Source organism: Diorhabda sublineata, chromosome 3, assembly GCF_026230105.1.
Source record: "Diorhabda sublineata isolate icDioSubl1.1 chromosome 3, icDioSubl1.1, whole genome shotgun sequence".
Classification (NCBI taxonomy): Eukaryota; Metazoa; Arthropoda; class Insecta; order Coleoptera; family Chrysomelidae; genus Diorhabda; species Diorhabda sublineata.
In genome coordinates this window covers 22,707,469-22,729,230 of record NC_079476.1, presented here as the reverse complement: position 1 = coordinate 22,729,230, position 21,762 = coordinate 22,707,469, and the positions used below count along the sequence as shown (strand labels likewise).

The window sequence follows — 21,762 nt, the reverse complement described above, 5'->3', positions numbered from 1 at the left end:
ACGGAAGGCCTGCCCTGTGAGACATTAATTCTTTCATAAAAAATATGTTTCTGTCTATTTTGATTTATTTATAACCATGTTAACATTACACATATTCTTTTATTTTAATGTATCACAATATCTCAAATATGTATGGAATAAGGTCAAAAAAACCTTCGACCTATTTATCGGTCTTTAACTGCTTTTACAATGTCCCTTTCTTTCTCTCTCTCCTCTATCTTTCTCTAAAGTCTTCAACTTTTTGTTGATTCTATTTCGACCTCATTTGATTTTTTCATTTTTTTTTGTTTTTTCTTCTTTTTTGAATGGGACCCGAACCCTTCTGTGGTACCACCTGCGGAACAATGGAAAAAACACTGGAAAAGAAGGTAGATACGAACAAAACCAATTATTGCGCAAAAGCAAAGACTCTTCTGGGAAACTATAACCAGAGTAGATCTGCTGAATGTAACAACCTAAGTAAGAACAATCTTCGAATACTAACGAAGGCACTGTCGCCTTAACAAACACCTGAAGACGCTAGAACTAGCAGATAATGTGGCGTGCAGATTTTGTTGCACATTCTCTCGAAGTGTGAAACACTAAGGAACTCCAGAGCACTACACCTGGTTCTGAATTCTTAGGTTGTTGAGTAGTTATTTTTCTCCAAATCCCCCCATTCGTTTTTATTTCCCCAAACATTATCTTCAACATCTTCTTTTCCCATATAATCAGTTAAGTTAGTTAAAATCCATGCTTCACTTCCGTATGTGTGTTTTCGTATTATTTTTTTGCTATTGTGACCTTGCGGCATTACTTCTTTTCGCTGTTCTTTTATTTATTTTACTCCTTTCTTCGATTTCGGTGTTCCTATTCGAATTCACATACTTTTTCTATCTTATATTTTCCGTCTTTTTCATCATATAATTTGTTTTTTCTTTGGCTTCTTCTAATTTGCACAATGTCCTTTCCATTTCCTTTTTTGTTTTTGTTATGAAAGCTGAATCGTCTGTATATAATTATTATAAATTAAAAATATCAATAACAAACAACAACGTCATAACAATGATATTGATATTAATTTTATTAGACAATATTTTAATGATTATTAATAAATGCAAATATTTTAAGTGTGTTTACGTTTGAAATTTCATTAGCCGTTTCTAATGATAATAAGTTGCAAATATTTTAGATCATATATTTAAACGTGATGCTTTCAGGACGACTTCTTACTCAGACATTACGACAAGGGGCCTTGCAAAAACAAATTAGGACACTCCAGAGCGTCAGTGATATGGCATCGAACTCAAGTAATCGGCATATTCGCCGGTTTCGGAATTCTTCTCTTAGTAGCATCACCGCTTCTTCTTTTAGCCGCACCTTGTATAGTGTGTTGCAAATGTCGCGTGTGTAATGGCGACGAAAAACTGGAAACCGATGAGGAAAACCCCATACAGGAATCATGATATGCGAATCTGTCGAAATTGTTGATAGCCAAATGAAAATGTACAGGTTTAGAAAAAGAAAAGTTTTTTTATAGAAAGTTTATTTGATATTCATATCATGGTATTTTGATAAAGCTTTTAAATTTCGACTGTATTTTAGAATTTCAGTTTTTTTATGAATTTAAAAGGATATAAAGTGATATGTGATACATTACTGTAGAGGAAAGTTTATTTTTTCCCTGTACATTTTTCTTTGTACGAAACTAAGTAATAAATATTCGTTAGTCATCGTTTGGTGGTTCTATCATTGAGTTATTAGTTTGGTGATGACAAGTGACTCGAGACGAAAAAAAAAATATTTTTTTGATTATATATTTGATTTTGAGATTTTCGTAATTTATAATTCATAAAAAAATAAATTTTATGGAAAGTATTATGACGTTTACAGTTTTGTTGATATGACTTTGACGGTATTTGGTTTTTATTGTTACCGAGTGTCACAAAAAACTACATTCAGACCTATCAAATTGATATTTAATACATTATACCATATTAAATCTAATTTCATGTATCCTCTCTGTTTCAAGGATAATTAAAGAAAAAAAAACTTTCTCTCATTGAGCTAATAAGATGGTAATCTGACTAAATCCATCTCTCTTTAAATATAATTTCCAAAATAAACCCTATGAATAACTGTCTAATTTCCGATGCCCCTGTATACTTTCCTAACTATTTTTCTAATTTGAGCTTAAACTTTCATCATTTAATGTCAATAGATAATATTATTTTTATGGTTTTGCAGTTTCTCAAGGTGTTTAGAACTTTGTTGGCGGAAAATCTTACCTTTCCGACACTTACTGTGTTGGAATTTCTGGCAACGTTGATAATCATATTGAATATACTATTTCCTACCATTACACCGACACCCATAATCACATAAACTATTTGACATTCGTTTTGATAAAAAAATTTTCGATCTACCTTATGCCTTTGAAGACGACAAAATGTTTATCAAAACACCCTTCAGACAGTTTAATAGTTAATGTTGGTGTAGTGATGGAATTTTCATCATTTTCTCCAAATTAGTCTTTTCTTTCTTTAACTTGGTCCCAGGGCTTTCTCAACAATCGATTGCCAATCCTTTCTGTCCTGAGTATGACACCTCTACGTCGAACCTCTAGCTGGATCAGGTCCGCCTCAATCAATACATGGCTCCTTAACACGCGTCCCAGTCACCTCAGACGCGCCCCCCAGATGAACGCCACCAAATCTGGCTCGCCATATATCTGGTCCAACTCAACATTCCTCCGGAACCTCCATGCACCGTTCTCGTAAAAACGACCACTAGCAACACGCCACGCCACTCCACGTGTCGAATATGTGTGCATATGTTTTTCTATGATGGCGTGTCGTGTGGTGGGCTGAGTGTGTACACAGATTATTGAATTAAATGGAAAAGCTTACGCACAGATATTCGACTTGTGGCGTGGTGTGTTGTTAGTGGTTTTCGGCCTTTACATTATCTGATGCTTGTTTGGATAAAAAAGTTATGCATATGTTAAACAGTCTCTGAAGACTACAACCTAATTATCTAAACCCTAGTAAAATAGTGGAATTGTGAGTCTTATACCACCTACAATTCAAGAAATTCCAACTTATTAAGCTTCAATATTTATATTCTGTTAACGATGCCATGGCTTTGTGTCTTGTGAGTACTTTTATTTTTAGTAGTAAGTCGAACCTAATGGAAGACTGCCATCAAACAATGTTGTAGTTATTATCAGATGGTAGGGGTAAATATCTTTGTTAAATGTTAATAATAATGATTTTTTTCTTCTACAAAGTAAACGAGATATAATTACCTTCACCAGGACGGGTTTTTATACTTACTACTTACTAATTTCTAGTTTTTTGGGACACTTGATACATAGACAAGGTGAGAGTATGAAATAACATGCTTCTAGTGCGTTTGAAAAAAAACTGTGATAAAATTACGTAACGACACTATTGTGTACTCATATATATATATATATATATATATATATATATATAGGTGTATTAATACACAAGCGGTCACTTATTTATTTTGATGTACTGTTATCTCTTAGACTTGGAAAATTTCCTATCTTTGAAAATAATATCATATGAAGCAATTTTTTGATGTAAATTAGCAAATAAAATATTTCGGTGATTATATACAGAGTGAGGTATCATTGGTGCTAAAAACTATGAAAAACAACATCAAATATTCTTCCTTTAAACTGACTCATGTCCTTCTATTTTTAAAAACGTGTTCAAAGTTATATCTTATTATTATACAAATGTCAATCTCATAAATTTTTAATTTTTGTTTTATGTATTTAGGTTAAAAATTATTTTTCCCATATTATTTTTGATTATCAATTAAACAATTTCAAATTTGAATATATTATGGTATTGTACTCCTCAATTATACCATAGGTTTGAACCATAATATATTTCAAATAAAAATTTATTTCTATCTTAAATTCTATCGTAAGTGATTTACATTCAATCTTCTTCACATTCAAAGCAATGATCTTAAACAAAGTGATCAATAATAAAAAAATAAATGTTCAAAAATATGGTTTGGGGAGCTTTATGTAAATTTTTTACAACTATGGAGTGAAAATAAGATGTAATGATAATTAATTTCACGCAATCAAGTACCCCATCGTATAGTAATACAATTGTGTATATATACCCAGTTTTGTTAATTTTATAGAAAAGGGCCTTTGGATGGTTATCAATGTTTTCTTACTCCCCAATAAAGGTATATGGATTCAACATAATCCCCAATATTTCTACCAACAAATAATATTAAAAGTCAGATTATGTTCATCCAAATTTCTCTTCTTCACTTTTATAACTAAGGAATCGTCTTCAACAAGGTTATCCAGAATTACGTACTAATTTTTCAAGCATGGTAGTATAGGAACTTTATGTACAATTTTTTTTGGAACTGCCTCATACATGATAATTTTTACATACAGTTAATGACAAAGAAATATGTAACGATTATTAAAATATATTCCATTTCGTTCGATTTATAGAAATTGAACTCTGGGATAGTTCATCGTTTTTTGATATAGGTATATATATTGAACTACTCCTTTAATTTAACAAACTACTTAGTCTTAATTTGGGGTATGTAAGATAATAACATGGAATTAACTATCCTATTCGTAATCACTCCCAAATTATGTAAATGAAGCCATTAGAAAGATCTTGAAAAAAATCAAACTTAAAATTCTCATTTTCAAATTTAAATATATATTATAGTATTATGCTAATTAATGTTAGTATACGGGCTTAACATAACCCCCAAGCATAAATTTTTTTTAATAAAAGAATTACTAATAATTGTAACAAAAAATAATTTGTATTAATAATAATATGACAAGTCAATGTTTATCGAAATGTGTCTTCTTCATTTTCATAACTTGGTAATCTTCTTCAACAAGATGATTCAGAATTAAATGCTAGTGGGAGTACTGAATAAACTGTTTACACCACCACTACACCAACACTCACGAAGTTCACCTTCAGTCTCTGAAAGTATAATCTTGAGTGTTGGTGTAAACAGTGTGTTTAGTTTGAATATCGCCAACGGTTCCAGAAATTCCAACTTAACTAGTGGGAGTAGAGGAACTTTATGTACAGTTTTTTAGAACTGAATATTAAGAAGTGAATCTTAATTTTTCAAATATCTGTTTTAATTATGGAACTCGTATTGCGGGAGTGATCATGAGACATTATGATGATTAAATTCCATGCTACCAACTACCCCATACCTTAGGAACACATGATAATTTTTTAATTCAGTTAATGACAAAGAAATATATAACAATTGTTTTTGATATGATTTAATGTACTCCTTTAATTTAACAAACTACTCTAAATTGGTTTGGAGTGTTATAGGTGGTGACATGAAACTAATTAACCTCTTGTCTCATAATTATTCCCAAAATATGTGTTAAAATATTTTCCATTCTATTAAATTGAAAGAGAAGAATAGTTGTCACTGACTTTAATATATTTTTTCTTACTTTTTGAAGCTACTCTATTCATTTGGGATGTGGTAGATAGTAACATGAGATTAGTTATCTTTGTGTGTCATTAATCACTTAAAATATGTTAAGGAAACCATTTGATGCATTTTAAAAAAAATAAGATTTCCTATTCACCCTTTTAGAAGGTTGTATATTCCATATTATTTAGTTTTAGGAAAAATGCACATATAGATGTACTCTGTGTACTTACTATCAGAAATTATAAATTGAAAAAAAAAACATTTAGAAAATTTGTTTTCGTTTATAGTAGTATCTCTTGTATATAATATTACCAATCAATTAAAACTGGAAATTTGTACCTGAATGTGCTACATATCACATGAAAAGTTTGATAACTTTTTAGTTGAGATAACAGTACTATTGAATTTTGAAATGACTGGCTTGTATGCTTTACTGATTTTAAAATTGGCTTATTACTGTACATATATTCGAAATAATTTGTTGAACGTACGAAAAATTAAAATGTATATTTTTTCGCTGAATAATAAGAATTTTACTTTGTAATAGTGGTGCTTATCCAAGATTTCACAGTAACGTAAATATAAATGATGATAATAAAATAATTAAATGATATTACATCATGTCTAGTAAATAGAAATAGACATAGTCGTAACTTATATTTTTTAGTACAAAAAAATTTAATTCTACATCTTTGATAAGCACTAACACGCAAATTTATTTTAACCAATATGCTTCTAACCGATTGAAATGGATTGAAAATTAAAAGTCATCATCATTAAGTTTAGTCAATTATACATTTTTATTTTTCTTGATGTTAGAAAATACATGACTGTATTTTTTACTAATAAAAGTCACGAAAAAAGTACAGAATATGATACTTATTATTTTATATGAATGTCTTGTCCACAGGAATATGATTTTCAAATTTTGAGAGAAATTGAGATCCTTGGATGCTTAATAATGACAAATTTTGTCTAGTATGGGGCAAAATTTTGTCCACATAAAATTTTATTCAAAATACTTGAAACTTCTTCAGTTTATTAGATTTATTTATTTATTTTCTTGTATAAATTGTCTTAATTCAATATATCGAAATATATTTTTTTTTCAGCTTTTATAAAAATACAGTGGATAGAGTAGACAAATTACGATTAAAAGATTCTTTCATCTACAAATCATACTACTTAGTCCTAGTGTAGAATTTTTCTTAAATGAATGAAACATTTTATGTATTACATACTAAAAAGCCTTTATTTACCTCTAAATACTTCACAATTTGTTAAAATCTCAAATTAAATGGCTTTAAAGAGGTCGTATCATATTTTCTTCTGTATAGTCTTTAAACATATGCCATATCGATTTTTGATTCCTTTTCCTTTGAATAAACGTTTTTCATTAGTTTCGTTACTGTCAAGGTAAAACATGTATCCCTTGTCTGTTTCTTTCCTAAACAAACCCACTAGCTTCTTGGTCGCCTGCGTGAAAAATAAAATAGGCCGCCCCCCAAGCAATTAAAATACGGTTTCGAACATCCGCCCCTTGCAATCGGCCGCCTGCGTGATGGACACGCAACACCCTACCGGTAGGCCCTGGATCAGTATTCTTTAGTATTTTTATATTCACTAGTTGAAAAAATAAGATAATGGACACCCTCAGGAAACCAGCCCAAAGAAAGACCAAAAAGCCAATGGGAAAGTCGAGTAACAAGTGATCTGAATAAAAAGGGAGTCCGTGGATGGTGAAGTAATACCCAGAACAGGATAAAGTGGAGAAAAATAGCGGAAAAAGTCAAAACATGGAATGAATTTTAGTTAAAAAAAAAATGGTTATAACGTGGATTGACTCACCACAATAAATGATTCAAAGAGCTTTTGAGGGAGCGGTTTCTTTTCCTACTGGAATGTACAACATAAATTTGGATTCAGAACGTCCTACGACAATGTCTGATGCCTTTTTTCCACTCTTTCCAGTCGCTGCAGTTCTCATCTTACCCTCATTTATTTTCTTATTCCATTCATCCATCATAATCTTGGTCTTCCTCTCTCTTTGTTCATGTAGGATCCATTTCATTATTTTTTGAGAATTTTTACACCCTTCGCCCTCCCTATCATTGCACGTACCTGTATCTAATCAACTGCTTTTCCTGAATATGTTCTATAATTGTTTCTTTCAGGTTTGCTTTTTTATTATGTTGTTTCTGACCCGATCTAACCATAACCCTCTATTTGCTCTTCTTGAGGCGTCCATTTCCATTACTTCTATTTTTTTTTATTCTCTACGTTTCAATCCATATATCAACTCTCCTACTCCTAATTATTGCATTATAGATTCTCAGTTTTCGCCGTTTCCTTTTTCCAGTATTCCACAATACTCCATGTAATGATTTAATTATTGTTCTTCCTAAGTTTTTTTTCTTCTTTGTTTAAGTAATCTCTGTCGCTAGCACATATTACCTGATCATCCGCAAAGTGAAGAGTGGATAACCAGGTGTCATCATCGATTTGGATTCCCATTTCATTTCTTCTTCAAAGTTGTTAGAGCTTTTGAAACATATATTTTGAAAAGTGTTATGGAGATGCTGCAACCTCGTATCAGGTCTTTGTTGACTGTGTTTATGTACCTACTGTATTGTTTAAATGGTATTTGTTAAGATAAAACTGATTTATAAAAAAATTTCTTAGTAACACAATTTTTAGTTATGTTGGTTAGGTTAGATTAGTTATGTTGGTATTACTGAGATATTCATATTGAACACAGAACCAACACTCACCCAGTTACCCAGAGAACGATGGTGAACTAACTTTGGTGTCAAAGATAATAACCTAATTGGACAGTGTAGTTGTGAATGTTGATATTGTAGTAGTAAACATATTTTCCATTTATTCCGTATGATACACACCACTGGGTACAGATTAAATTTTGACCCTTACAAGGTCGATGACTAATATGAACAATCCATTTATAAATAATAAGTAATAAAAATGAAAGTGAGCAAAATAACAGTTTATGTTTAGATTATACAAGTTGATTCAGAGAATTCAATTGTTCGTAGTTGCTAAAAAATATTGTTATAAATAAGTTTATCGAATTTTCACATAGTGTCTCATTTCATTATTATATAAAAAATTTCTATAACTGAGTAAAAAGGGAGATACTTTACTACTACTGACACTACGGCACTCAAAGAACCTTGGTCTCGTCCACCATATTCCTCCGTCATCACGGTCCAACGCTTGTCGTCTCCACCCCCTCACACCTAGATCCTTTTCGACATCTAGGAACTGGGTAGGAAATGGGTTTTATTCACTAGGATGGGGTAGAAAGTTTAATGACCGCGAAAAAGGCCAAGACTGTCATGGAGTCTTGAATGACGTCACACCTCGCAAAACAGCTGTGTTAGTTTATGACAGTCAATTGTGTTTTTTAATAAATAATGAATTCCTCTTATTATAAATACTATATAGTGCCTCAATGTGAAAGTACAGCGATAAAACGCCAGAAAATGATTCATATATGTTCCAACAATAAAGAAACACGAAGAAAGTGGTTAAAAATGGCAAAGAGGTAATATGCTCTTACTTTGTGGAAATAAGCCTATTATATGGGCATTGGTACTGTATTAAAATATTTTACACATATTCTAAATTATCCAATTTATTCCATTTCACAATCAAATAAGTTGTACAGGGTAAGTTGGCCCATGTAAGGTGTGGCATTTAAAAAAATGAATTTTTGTTATTTACAAAATTTGAAACTCGCACAGTAAAAAAAGATTCTAGACTCGAAAATCACGAAAATTCAATAAACCTTAGTTTTCTGTTTGAAAATTCATTTTCATTTAAAGTTGTTTTTAACTCTCATAGGTTTGGAGAAAAGTGTTTGACACCCTGTACATAGTAATTATATAATATGTAAAAAATAAACAAAAAAATAATTTGCAGAAATAATCTACAGTTACTAGTGTATCAAAGTTTAATTTCAAATGTCAAATACTATTAATTATAATTATTACTAACTGGTTTGGTAAGTTTTTAAGTTTAATATTTAATTAATGCTAAAAATGAGATGCTAAATTTGAAAAATTACCAGAATTTTGTTATATATACATAAAAAAAACTTTTTAAAAATCTTAATTAATATTATTAATTAAAAATTATAATGCCCGAACCCACATAAGGATATTGACAAAACTAGATTCTGAATAGTAGTGTTTGAATAAATATTTATGTGGTTAAATAGCCATAGGAAGAGATTTCATTATTCTTTTAATAAAAATAATGTGAATATAGAAATTTTATAATAATAAATACTCATCAAATCAAAATTTGTTTAGAAGATGAATTAATTTCCATTAAATAATGAACCTGCAAGATATTAATTGAACACTGCATAATCGAAACAAATGTTCTGTCATTTACCTAAATTTTTTAAAATGAAAAATCCAGATCAGATCTACCATAGAGCTTGTAACACATGTTAGGGCATTTTAACAAGTCGAAAAAAGCTTTGACATCAAAGCAATCAGTAGAATATTAAATTATACCATAAACCTAACCTAATCTAGCCCAACCATAATCGCATAGAATAATGAATATATTGAGAAATGAACTTATATTTTTACACATTTCACAACTAGACATTATGTTTGATAAAATCACGCTATTAGTCGTTTTTAATAATAATTATGAAATAACAGAAAAATACACGGAAAAAAGTTACCTTCTGAAGAGGATCCTGTTGAAAAACTTCTGGATTGAAACTGTAGTTCAATTGAAAGTAGTAGATTCCACTTTTTTCTCTGGATAACCATAGACCTGTTTATCTTGAAACACTAAGCGACCAAAAGAGTTGATTCTGAGTCTTAAGGGGGTATTCATATCTAGAAGCCTAAAAACATTCTCACTATCCATTAAAAATAAAAAAAATCAGAATTTCAATGAATTTCAGGCCGGTAAAGAGGGGACTACAAAAAAAACGGGTCATCCTGGTTGACAAGATTTGGAACAAAAAAATTTGAAGAATTCTTAATTTGAGATGTCGCTATTAGCAAAAAAATAAAATGGCATCGACATGTACTATCAATTTTCTTGCCCCCTTTTTTTGAACTTTTAGAATTTTATACTCCAAATTGAAAATTTTTAAAATCCAAGTCAGACGCGACCAAATTTCAAAGGAATCGGTCGAGTAGAACAGATATCATGTCAATCACTTAAAAAAAATCCGTTTTAATTTTGAGTAACAATCTATAATTATAATTGTAGGTCCTACACGCAGAAATCTTAAGCTCTTCCACTCTTTCCTATTTTTTGCTTTCGATTGCCATTCCCGAATTCCTCAGTCTCTCTCTCTCTCTCATGTCTTCTATCACCTCTGCGTACCATCTTTTTCTTTCAAGGAAATCTGAGTAGACCCATTGACTCAAGAGCTTTTGGTCAGGGGTCAGATTTTTTGGCACCAATTTCGACTTTTGTCATGTGTAATTCCTCGAGTAAAATTTTTCTAACCGTTTCTTTAATTGCGTTTACAGCCTCATTCGACGATCTCCACGCATAGTTTGGTTGATTTTGGTCACTGTTTCCGGAGTTGAAACAGTGCGACCTGGGCGCTAGAAATCTTCAGTGCTCTCTCGGCACTCACTAAAGCGCTTACACCACTCGAAAACACACGCGCGAGATAGAGAATTGTCCCCATAGACCTCTTGCAACAATTTATAGCACTCAGTCGGAGTTTTTTAAAATTTAACGAGAAATTTGAGATTGATATGTTGCTCTAGTTTTTTGTCACACATGGTTTTCGACACGAGAAAAAAACACCTTCGTTTCTAACTGCTACTGCACCAATACTATAATAGTGACGGAAACGTGTTTTGGGACGTGCATAGACAAGATATCTAGAAACCCAACGCACTACTCGTTTTTTACCCCACCCGTCTAGGGCGACCTCTGGGCGTTCAGTCTCGTTATTTAATAGACAGATCTCGTAGGTCCATAGCATTAGAACTGTTTTGTTTTAACTCAAACAGAAAGCGAGCAGAAGAAGTATCCAAGTTTTAACAAATTTTGAAAATAATATTTTCTCATACAATCGAAAATGTTATTCATATTATTTAATAACACTGATCGTACTCTGTATCTCTTGAACTTGAACGATTTGTTGATTCTATATTGGTCATTGTACTTTTTTTCAGTCTAGTCGTTTAATTAAATTCAAGTCTTTCTTGCATAGATGCGTCTACCTACATCACTTTCACACACATACAGTTATACTTTTGTGAGTTTTAACATGGACGGAATCTGTGATAGAACTGTGATTTATTATAACCGTCTGTGGCTTAAACTCGTTATATCGCATAATATTTATTTATACAAATTGTTCAGTTTTTGTAAAATTATTGAACATCAATTACGAAATTGACATTATTTTAGGTTTATAATAGAAAAAGGGCATATAGGAAACAGTGATAACGGTGTTAACAGTCCTGTAGCTAAGTATCAAGCACCATAGCAATTATAAATCAAATGATTTACTCTCTTAAAGCAAATCATCATCATTCCGTTTAATCTCTTGGATTATGGCTAGTGCTTGGAGTGTTTACATATCCCTTTATTGGGGTGGATTACTCCCTTTGTTCTTATGTTGTTAGTCCTAGCTTCGTTTGTTTTCTGTTTTTGCATTACGCTTTCCAGTCTACTATTTCTAGGATTCTGGTATTTTCTTCAATTTGGTTTCTTCAAGTATTTCTTAGTCTTGGCCATAGAGGTATTCATTGTGTTATCCTCCTCACCATTTCTGTAAGTTTCCTTCTCATGATGTGTCCTACCCAATTTATTGTTTGTGCTTTTTTTTACATATCTTATTATATTTTCTCCTCCGAGTTCTTCTATTTCTTTATTCTCCTTTAATCTTCTCTCTCCATCTCCTGTAATTTGTGTCCAAGTTCTCAGTTCTCTCGTTTATCTTCAGATCTTCTTCTCCCTTTTTATTCATGTACGCCAAATGTTCTATACCTTTTTTGTATTCTCTTCTTTCTTTAAACGTGTGTCTTAGATAATTAAAAAGGATACAGTTTCAAATATGTATTTCAGTGTCCTTAGGTGATCCATTCTTCTTTCGTCTTGCTTTGAAATCTTCATATATTTGGTTTTTTCTTGGTTTAGTTCTAGACCATCTTTTCATGCTTCTGTTTCCAATCTGTTTTTGCTTTTCTCATTACGTTCTCTGAAACAGGATTTGAGAGATCGAGTTACCTTGTTTGACTCCTTTGTTTATTTCTATTTCTTCTGTTATCTATCTATATATCTTATTTTTACTTTTGCAACTTATATTAATATATCCAATTTTTTGGGTACCTTTAATTTTTAAATCTTCTATCATCTTTTGTCTATTTATTGAGTCGAACGCGCTTTTAAAATCTTTAATTATTATGTGTAGCTCCCTATTATATTTTGTATTATTTTTTGTATTATTATTATTATTTTGTAGATTACGTTGATTGTGGATCGTCCTGGTCTGAATCTATTTTGGTAGTCTCCCAGTATGCATTCTTCGTATAATTTAGTTTTGTATTTATTAAGCTGGCATGTATTTTATAAGTAATGTTAAGAAGTGCTATGGATCTTTTTACATTAATTGTTGAAAAAATTACAATTACATTGGGTACTTTGAAAATTTTACCTTTATCTTACTTAGCTTCATTTATAAACAATCATTAAGCTCTGGTGTCATTCTTGCTGGTAAACCTGTACATTAAATTGATATTGTTCAGCTTCCAGTGTTCAACAGAGCTATATTGAACATTATAATAAAGTTTGTGGTACAATAACACCTTCGTTTCAGTTCATTTTGTATATTTGTTGCCCTTTTTAAAACTCTAATATAGATATTTAATTGTTTTGTTAAAATATTTAGAATTGATGTTCAACATTATAATTAGGAATCTGAAAAATTTTAATTATTCTTATTTACTTTTGTTATTTCATAAATTTCTTAGTTCTGTTGTGTGACTTATTTTGTTTAGACCCAAGTGTAAATACAGGAACAGAAGAAACTTGATAAGTGAAGTACAAAATAGTTTTTTTTTTCTTCAAAATATATATTTTCTTTTGATTCATGCGTTATAATATACGGTGTGTGCAAAAAATACTATAACGGATTAATAACATATGTTATTAAGCCGTTGTTTTACTTTTAGAACACATTATATATAGTTTTAAATTTTAGTAAATAATATTTTCTATAAATTACATTTACACAACTAAAACATAGAATTATTTTTAATTTGGTTTGAAATAAACAAAAGTTGTAAATTTTTTTTTCACAATATAGATAATTATTTAAGGTACAAAAAATTGACATCAATAAAATGTATTAATATTCTTAGTATCGTCGATGAAATATTTCATGCTTTTTCGTTAGTGTCAAATCTTATTTTGAAAATATAATGAATTTTATTATTTCAAATCCTTATATTTCTTATGGCATACTGTATCTTTGATTATTACGAACAACCTTGAACTTTTGCTGTTTACTTGTTAATTATTTTATTATTTGCTTAAAATGTTCAATGCAAATATTATTTATTGACAAATATGGAAAAAGCCCCATTATATTAATATTCATATTATGACAATAATTTATTTTATTTCTGGGAAACCAATACATATTTTTCAAAATTTATAACACACCTTATTTGTTGATTCATTGGGTTTATGATATTTTACATTTTTTAAATTGATATTACATTTGTAAACAGTTTCGTAATTTTAACATTTATATCAACTTTTATAATCTAATTTTATTCAGTCCACTATTGGTTTTCTAAGTTTTGACTCACCTGTAGACGAACTACTTTAAAAAAGTTGATTGGATGTTTTTCTTTTACTGGTGAATGGAATACAGTTTTATTGGTGTCAGTTAACTTGAAAATTGTTGAAATGCTATAAAATCTGTTTAAGATATATAAAAACGAACAAAATTATTGTAAATATGACAAAAATATGGTTATTTTATTCCAAATTAATGTTTGGTCATCTATTTTATAAAGCAATTGTTAACTTTAATCCGTTTGTGTTTAAAACAGGAAGTAAAAAGTACTATTTGTTTATATTGCTTCTGTACATTTCTAATTATGTTTGAAATTATTAAAAAATGGTATTTTATATCATGGTGCAAAATTGTTATGTAGAGTTTCCTTAACAAATCGAAAATACAATAAGATACAACATCTTTGTTTGTATTTATAAAGGAATATTCAAAATATGCTGTATCTGTAATGTCACAGTTCATAATTTTTTCATTAATATTTTCTACATAGAAGAATTTGCATCCTCTTCTAAGATGCTCGTGATACTGACTTACTGTTTATATAAAAACATGTAAAATTCCTTATAAAATGTTATCTAGTTTCTCTAAAACTTTCAAAAATATTTTTCTTCAAGTTTTAACATATCAAATTCAACACCAAATATATGTAAATACTCTTATTGGGTTGACGACAAGGTAATTTCGATTTTATAGTATAAAATAAAACAAAGAATAGTTTTTAATCAGTTATATATTTTCTATTTTGCTTAATGACCTGCCATCTTTCTTTCAGCCTCATGATTCCGCGCTCATAAAATTTCTGATCCTTATCAGCAAAATTCTAAATCAGGTGCGATTGAAGGTCATCGTCATTGGCATCACTTCTCAACCAAGCTCGAATAGTTTCCCACGAGTTGCCAAAGATGTTTGAGGCCAGCATTATCACGGTGGAACACTAAACCTTTCCGATTTGACAATTCTGGCCGTTTTTCTTTGTATTGATTGCTCCATCCAGTTTCATTAATTGTTGACAGAAAACATCAGAATTCATCGCAGTTCATCTTTATAATATCACCAAACTAACAGCATAAGATTTTTTGTTGTTTTTTAGAACAGTTATATAACGATCCTCTTCAATTATGACTTTGATTTGGTCATCATCAACTTCGGTGGGCCGACCAGAATGTTGTTCATTAAAGTGAAATATGCCGAACATGTTCGTTTCTGCACTCACTTAAAATTAACCCACAACTTTAATAAAAAAATAACGCACCACTTGCTTCTAAAGTTGCGTCAATGTGACCAGTATCATGTGACAAACGGCAAAGTACAGCACTAACATAAAAAACCTTATATTATCAGCAGTTGCCATTTCTGTAGCATTGTTTTATTTTCAGTTCTACTGTCTTCATTTCTTTCTTAGTGTTATTGGTTCAAGAAACTCTACAAAAAACGTAAGATTTTGTTAATATCTATTTTTAATCCCGGCAAGGTAACTTCTATTTGAAAAATAGACATTTACTAGCTAATAATTCTGTGATTCTGACATAGTTTTATATTATAAATGTTAATCAATATTAATCACACTGTAGAAAAGGATAATGTTGTTAAACTGAAATATTGACTCTACTTAATAGTTTGCATTTGAAAAATTGTTAATATTATAAACCGAATAAAAATATTACTACCTTTTGTTTAATTTTCAAGGCATATGTATATATACTGTTGAAAAAGTTATTGTTAGTTTACAAAATTTGGTACTATGTACTTATTTATGATTAATAAATCAACTAAATATTAGTATGTGTTGTTTTCTTTGACTATTTCCCACACATTTGCAAGCAGTATTAATTTCAATAGAAGCTCTCTTCAAATTATCAAAATCAATGGTATAGAACCAAGTACAATAAAATATTTTCGACGTAATATGTCTTCATCTCGCTGAAATTTGATCCATCCATAAATGATTGAAATTATGCAATACAACGTGCGAAGCAATGCAAGGCGCAATATTTCTTAATAAAAAGCATGCATATGATCTTTTCATGCAAGATCTCAACTCTCAACATTATCGATTTGGTACCATACCATACATACTTTTGGCTTAACAACCAAGCTATCCATCAAGCTCCAAAACCAAGGCAGCAACAGATATAATTATTGACAGTGATTCACTAACCACTTTTTCACTTCGTTACTTGATGCCGCTTGACATTATGCAAGACAATTTGCAAGAAAATACATGCCATTCAATTCAATGGACGAATATTCCACGTTACCTAACATTATGTAATTTCTATGCCATCACGTCACTATTGCCACTAATCAAAATTCCATAAGTAAAAGTAAACAATTTCCTAACCTTAGATTTTATTGATGAAGGAACATTTTACAAACTTCTAAGAAAATAAAACATATGATAACTAAGAAGCCCTAACCCAGGGGGTAGTCAATGGGTTAACGGGTTTTAGAAAAATTTTGAAAGAAAAAATTCTTGAAATTAATAAAAAAGGACATATGCTTTGAGCCAAGGAAAACGGAAATTTAAAAATCGCAGGCCTATTGGAAATACGTGTGTAGTTATGACAAATAAAAAATGGAATGTGAAGATCTGAAAGCAGAATTCGTTACAAAATTGCTACGCCTGTAAAAACCCATCTGATTCTATGAAATATTTTTGAGTTTAGTTAGGAATTCAGAGAAAAATTTGTCTATAACGGGTGTGTTTAGAAAGCTAGAGGTTAAATCAATTTCATTAAATGTAACAATTGCTGTTAGTTTGCGACATAATAATATAATGGAATCTTGAAAGGTTAGATAAAATCATTTTAAATTGCTTTTACGACACCACACTGGTAGATTAACTCATCGGCGGTTCTAAGGGATTTTTGATTCTTACCCATAAAATATTCTTCATTCAATGTGCTCTCATATTTTTTATATAAAAATTGCATTTAAGTATGTCACTGAAGGATAATAGTTCATTAATAGATTAGTATCAATGCAAAAGCGATTGTTTGAAATACGTCTCCAATTTTTTTAGTTTTTTTCAAAAAAATATTCAGATATCGTTATGTTTCGCCCGAGACCTTCTAAGGAAACGTCGCCACAATCTGCTAATTTTTTTTTCAGTTTTTTATAGGCCTACAGGCATATCTGGTCCTTGGCTGATGTTTCATTTTTTCTGTTTTTTGCCTCATTTTCAGTCCTCCCCCCCTTCGACTGATAATAAATCTCTTCTAACTTCCTCCAACCACTTTTTCCTTCGTCTTTCTCTTCCTTTCTTACCGTTTAGCACTCGTTTTACAGATCTATCATCTTTCTTTATATCCCAAACGTCTTGCTCCCTGTGCTTTTATGACAGTATTCTGTTTCTTCTTTTGTATATTCAATCTCCTTTAATTCCACCGTAATTATTTTTTAGCATTTCACGTTTCTATATTTCCAGTTTATTTTACTCTTCTTTTTTTGTTATCCAGGTAACTGATGGTCTTATTATTGTGTGGTACAATCTTATTTTAGCTTATTCTATTTGTTTTTCTATTCTGTAGCTATTATTTTTATTTCAATTTATATTTATATCAGTTTTCCCATTGCTTTTTCTTGCCATCTCTTCCAATTGCTTGAATACAATTTTAAGGTATATCCTGGATCTTACCACTTTCCTTAAGAATGACTTCTTGAACCTGAAGAGGGTTATGGATAATAGATCTTCCCGTCTCATGTTTTTCCACATCTTAAATCCATTGAAAGTATTACAATTACTTTGATCTTAGTTTTTTGTATTGTCATTTCCTCTAGTCTCTATTCTAGTATATTTAACTAAATGTCTGTGATGAACAGCATATGCAGACATTTTGTTCTAAAACATTTTCTTGAAGTTTTTTCTTAATAAAAATTAAGTCTATTGTCGATCTCATAACTTTTAAACCTTTTTGGTACTCTCCTATTTTTATTTTTTTGGAATTTGTGTAATCTATTATTTTTGTTATGTGCAGTAGATTTTACATTCTTTCTTGGAACCTTTTTTGTGTCAAGAGCATTATTTTTATTAGAAATAGCACGTATATATTTGTAATTAAAGTTTCGCATATATTATCAAGCATTGAACGACTTGGTGCAGCCATACTTAACACTTTTTTGTTTATAAATATAAAACTTTATGTTCTCTATACAAACGGCAATTAATTCCAGTTTGACGACATAACATATCTTTTAACAGAAGTTTGAATCTGTGCCTGACTATTGGTGAAACTATTTTCATCATATCAATAACAACCAGTGTAGGACAAAGCAATACCGAAAATGATTAATTCTAAAAATCACGTGCAAATCATATTTAGATAGGCACAAAGGAGATTTGCAAAGATAGTATAACAAAACAAGATATGAAATTATTTGAAAGTAGAAAGAAAAGAAGGAGCAATTTCCTATAATAGTAACAATTAACGAAGAAAAAAAGAAACATAACAAACGAAACTAAAGCACAGTGAAAAAATAGCTTCTGACCGTTTCCTAAATATTATTGCTGAAGACATTATTAAACACTATTTAGATAAATTTTTATAAGCATGTAAATTTAATAAGGTCCCAAAATAAATAAACAAAACTTTTCTACTTAATCTACTACTTATGAAACTAAATTTTATGAATGAAATTATGCCCCTTCAAACAACTAGGTCTAAATAGTCTAGTGTGACGGCTCTTGAATCAGAAGGTCGTTAAAGGTTAATTGTAGGCCACGATAAATTAAAAACGTGAAATTCGACTCGATTATCAATCACGTACCTTTAGATAAGCGATACTAAATTATAACAAACCTTGTATATATAAAATTCATCTTGTAACTAGCATTAGTATTTTGTATCAATTCCTTATTCAGTGTAATAAGCGAAGAGACAGTTGTGTAAGTTAAAAATATACCAGTAATTTTGAAAACATGGTTTAATTAAGCTAGACTAAAAATTCAAATCAGTGTTATTTCTACGTACGTAAAAAGTTAATCAGTCTATATAAAATTTCAAAAGCTGGAAACAACTACCTACCATACTTCAAGGGACAGATAGCCACAAATGATCAATGCTAAAGCCGATGCCATGAACAGTAAGTAGCATTGTGCACATTAGACCTGTAGCAACTACACATTTGTAAGAAAATGAATCAGATGATATGGTGAATTTATATCGATGCTGAAATTGCAATAAAATCTGAAGAATTCAATAATTTATCTGCCACTCACAGATCACAGATGCTATTGAAGCAAGAGCTCTTATCATGATTCTCCCGTTAGGTTAGTTTAGGTTAAGTTACCTGCAGTATAGCAGGATACTCCACCAGATACCACCAGAGGAAATATTTGATATTTACTTCAAACTGGCCTGAGCGATTCGATTACACAAATTTTGAGATGGTATATCGAATTTGACACTTGAGACTGAAGAAAGAGAAGCGGCAGTTTGCCCTATCACAAAAAAATGAAAAATTTTGACATATGCTCATTAGCAAAACATAAGAGAATGAAAAATACAAGTGCAATAAAATTTATTGGATAAGTGTCATTGAGTAGCGAATACAAACTTGATTATCTGTCACAAATGTAATTTTTCCAAAAATTTGTTCTAGTTTTTAATATATAGACACTTAAAAAAACAAATATCTTTAATTAGGGCTAAAAATATCTCGATTAAAGTAAAAAAACTGATTATTAAATTAATATATGATTAAATTAAATAAACATGTTATATTTCAGTTAATCAATAATTGTTATAGAAAAATAAGATTGAAGAAATGAGTTTTTTATTCGATAAAACCTTAGAAAACTACATTTGACAGCATAGTAGTAACGACGAAGGTAATAAGCGTTGAAAAAAAGATTAACTTTCTAGGGTTAATACGGACCTGGTAATATGGCGCCTAAAGTTTTCTAAATACTCATAACTATATCAACGAGATAATTATCCAATTGCAATGTATATTATTCGTTTAAACATAAATCAGACACAACCGCAAAGTTGTGAAATCGATTTTATATTGGTAATAAATAAACATGCTTATTTCCGAATAAAAATATCATAGACATAAGACATACACATTGCAATAGATTCGGTTTACTGTCACTGAAATTGAGACAATTTGGATCGTAAACAATACCGTTCAAACGAATATTCCCGTTAAAGTAGTGGAGATACGAATCGTGTATCGTTTTCTTTGTTTAGTACGTTTTTACTATGAGATTTCCGCGTTTACATATAATTCATATTTAAACTGTTTTTTTTTCAACATTTTTTGAAAGATAATGCAGATAATCTATTATTACATAGATTTATATCTGCCTATTCTATGAATCAATGATATTTCAGTAGTTTTTTGAAAGCGACTAATTAGCCGTTATTTTTAATAACAAAAAGCTACCCAGAACTCATACAACATTTCGAATCAATCTATTAATAATATTTTTTCAATCAATGCGGAATTATAGATGTTTTATGTATATTTTCCATTAAATATTGTACACAGTTTTCAGTTTTGTTTGTATTAACTCAACGGTGATTCCGATTGAAGAGTGACAGCTGACAGTCTAACATACTCAGTACTTAAGGGTTACCACTTTCACGACTTTCCATGGTAATGCTTAATTTTTTTAAAAACCAAATATTTCCAACCAACGTAACTAATATGATGTTTATGTTTAAATTAAACGAATACATCAAAATCTCTATTTAAAATTTTATATTAAAATCATAACAAAGACAGTTCTAATGTTGTGATGATGCCAAGTAAAAGTGGAAATAATAGAGCCATTCAACTGCCATTACCTTCCATATATACAACATCAAGGTTGTGTTAGGTTAGTAGGGAAAACATGGATCTTGATTTGTCGTTGTTTTCTTGGAGTCCTGAAGCCCATCCAGTTTATTTCCCGCGATCTGGATACTTAGTTAACTGACTAACCACCCACTTATATTTTTTCATTTCTTATTGTTTTTAATGCTCCGTATGTAGATTGTGGTATTTTTAGCTGATTTATCACTTTCCCTTGACAATCTGGCAACTCTTTCTATTGTGTAGGAAATAATAATTGAAACGAAATTTTGCAGGAATTTATCGTTGTGAAAAACGAAGTTTCTAAAACTTACACGTGTTTGGAAAGCAACTTGTATTTCAGCAGCGGCGGGCATTGAATTGCTATCAAACTTTAAATACCACCAGAGGCCGCTGCCATTAAAATTTCTTTATAGTTATATTTTATCTATTTATACGAGAAATAAATTTAGTTTTTACTTACAATTTTACATTTGTTAATTTTTTACTCGCATACAAAAAGTAAATCATAATTTAGCTCCTTCTATCTAAAAAAATTACCCAAGTCGAGTATAACTTTCACGTAAATTTTCTTCGGTTTCTTTAGTTATTTATCAACATAAAAATAATATTTACCCAACAACGAAAACAGTTTAATCATAAGAGTTTTGAAACTAATCAAT

General features: G+C 30.2%; 1 protein-coding gene across 4 annotated transcripts in view; it reads left to right on the top strand.

The window, feature by feature from the left end:
- Positions 1–16,700, top strand: part of LOC130441924 (probable E3 ubiquitin-protein ligase RNF144A) — a 77,920-nt gene extending 61,220 nt beyond the window's left edge. For 3 of the 4 annotated variants that reach the window (XM_056775807.1, XM_056775805.1, XM_056775806.1), the window contains one exon: positions 1,200–16,700. In XM_056775807.1, the coding sequence (XP_056631785.1) occupies positions 1,200–1,445 (246 nt within the window). In that variant the 3' untranslated portion in view covers positions 1,446–16,700. The remainder of the gene's footprint in view (positions 1–1,199) is intronic. The other variant, XR_008909659.1, reaches the window with a different exon arrangement.
- The last annotated feature ends 5,062 nt before the right edge of the window (positions 16,701–21,762 follow it).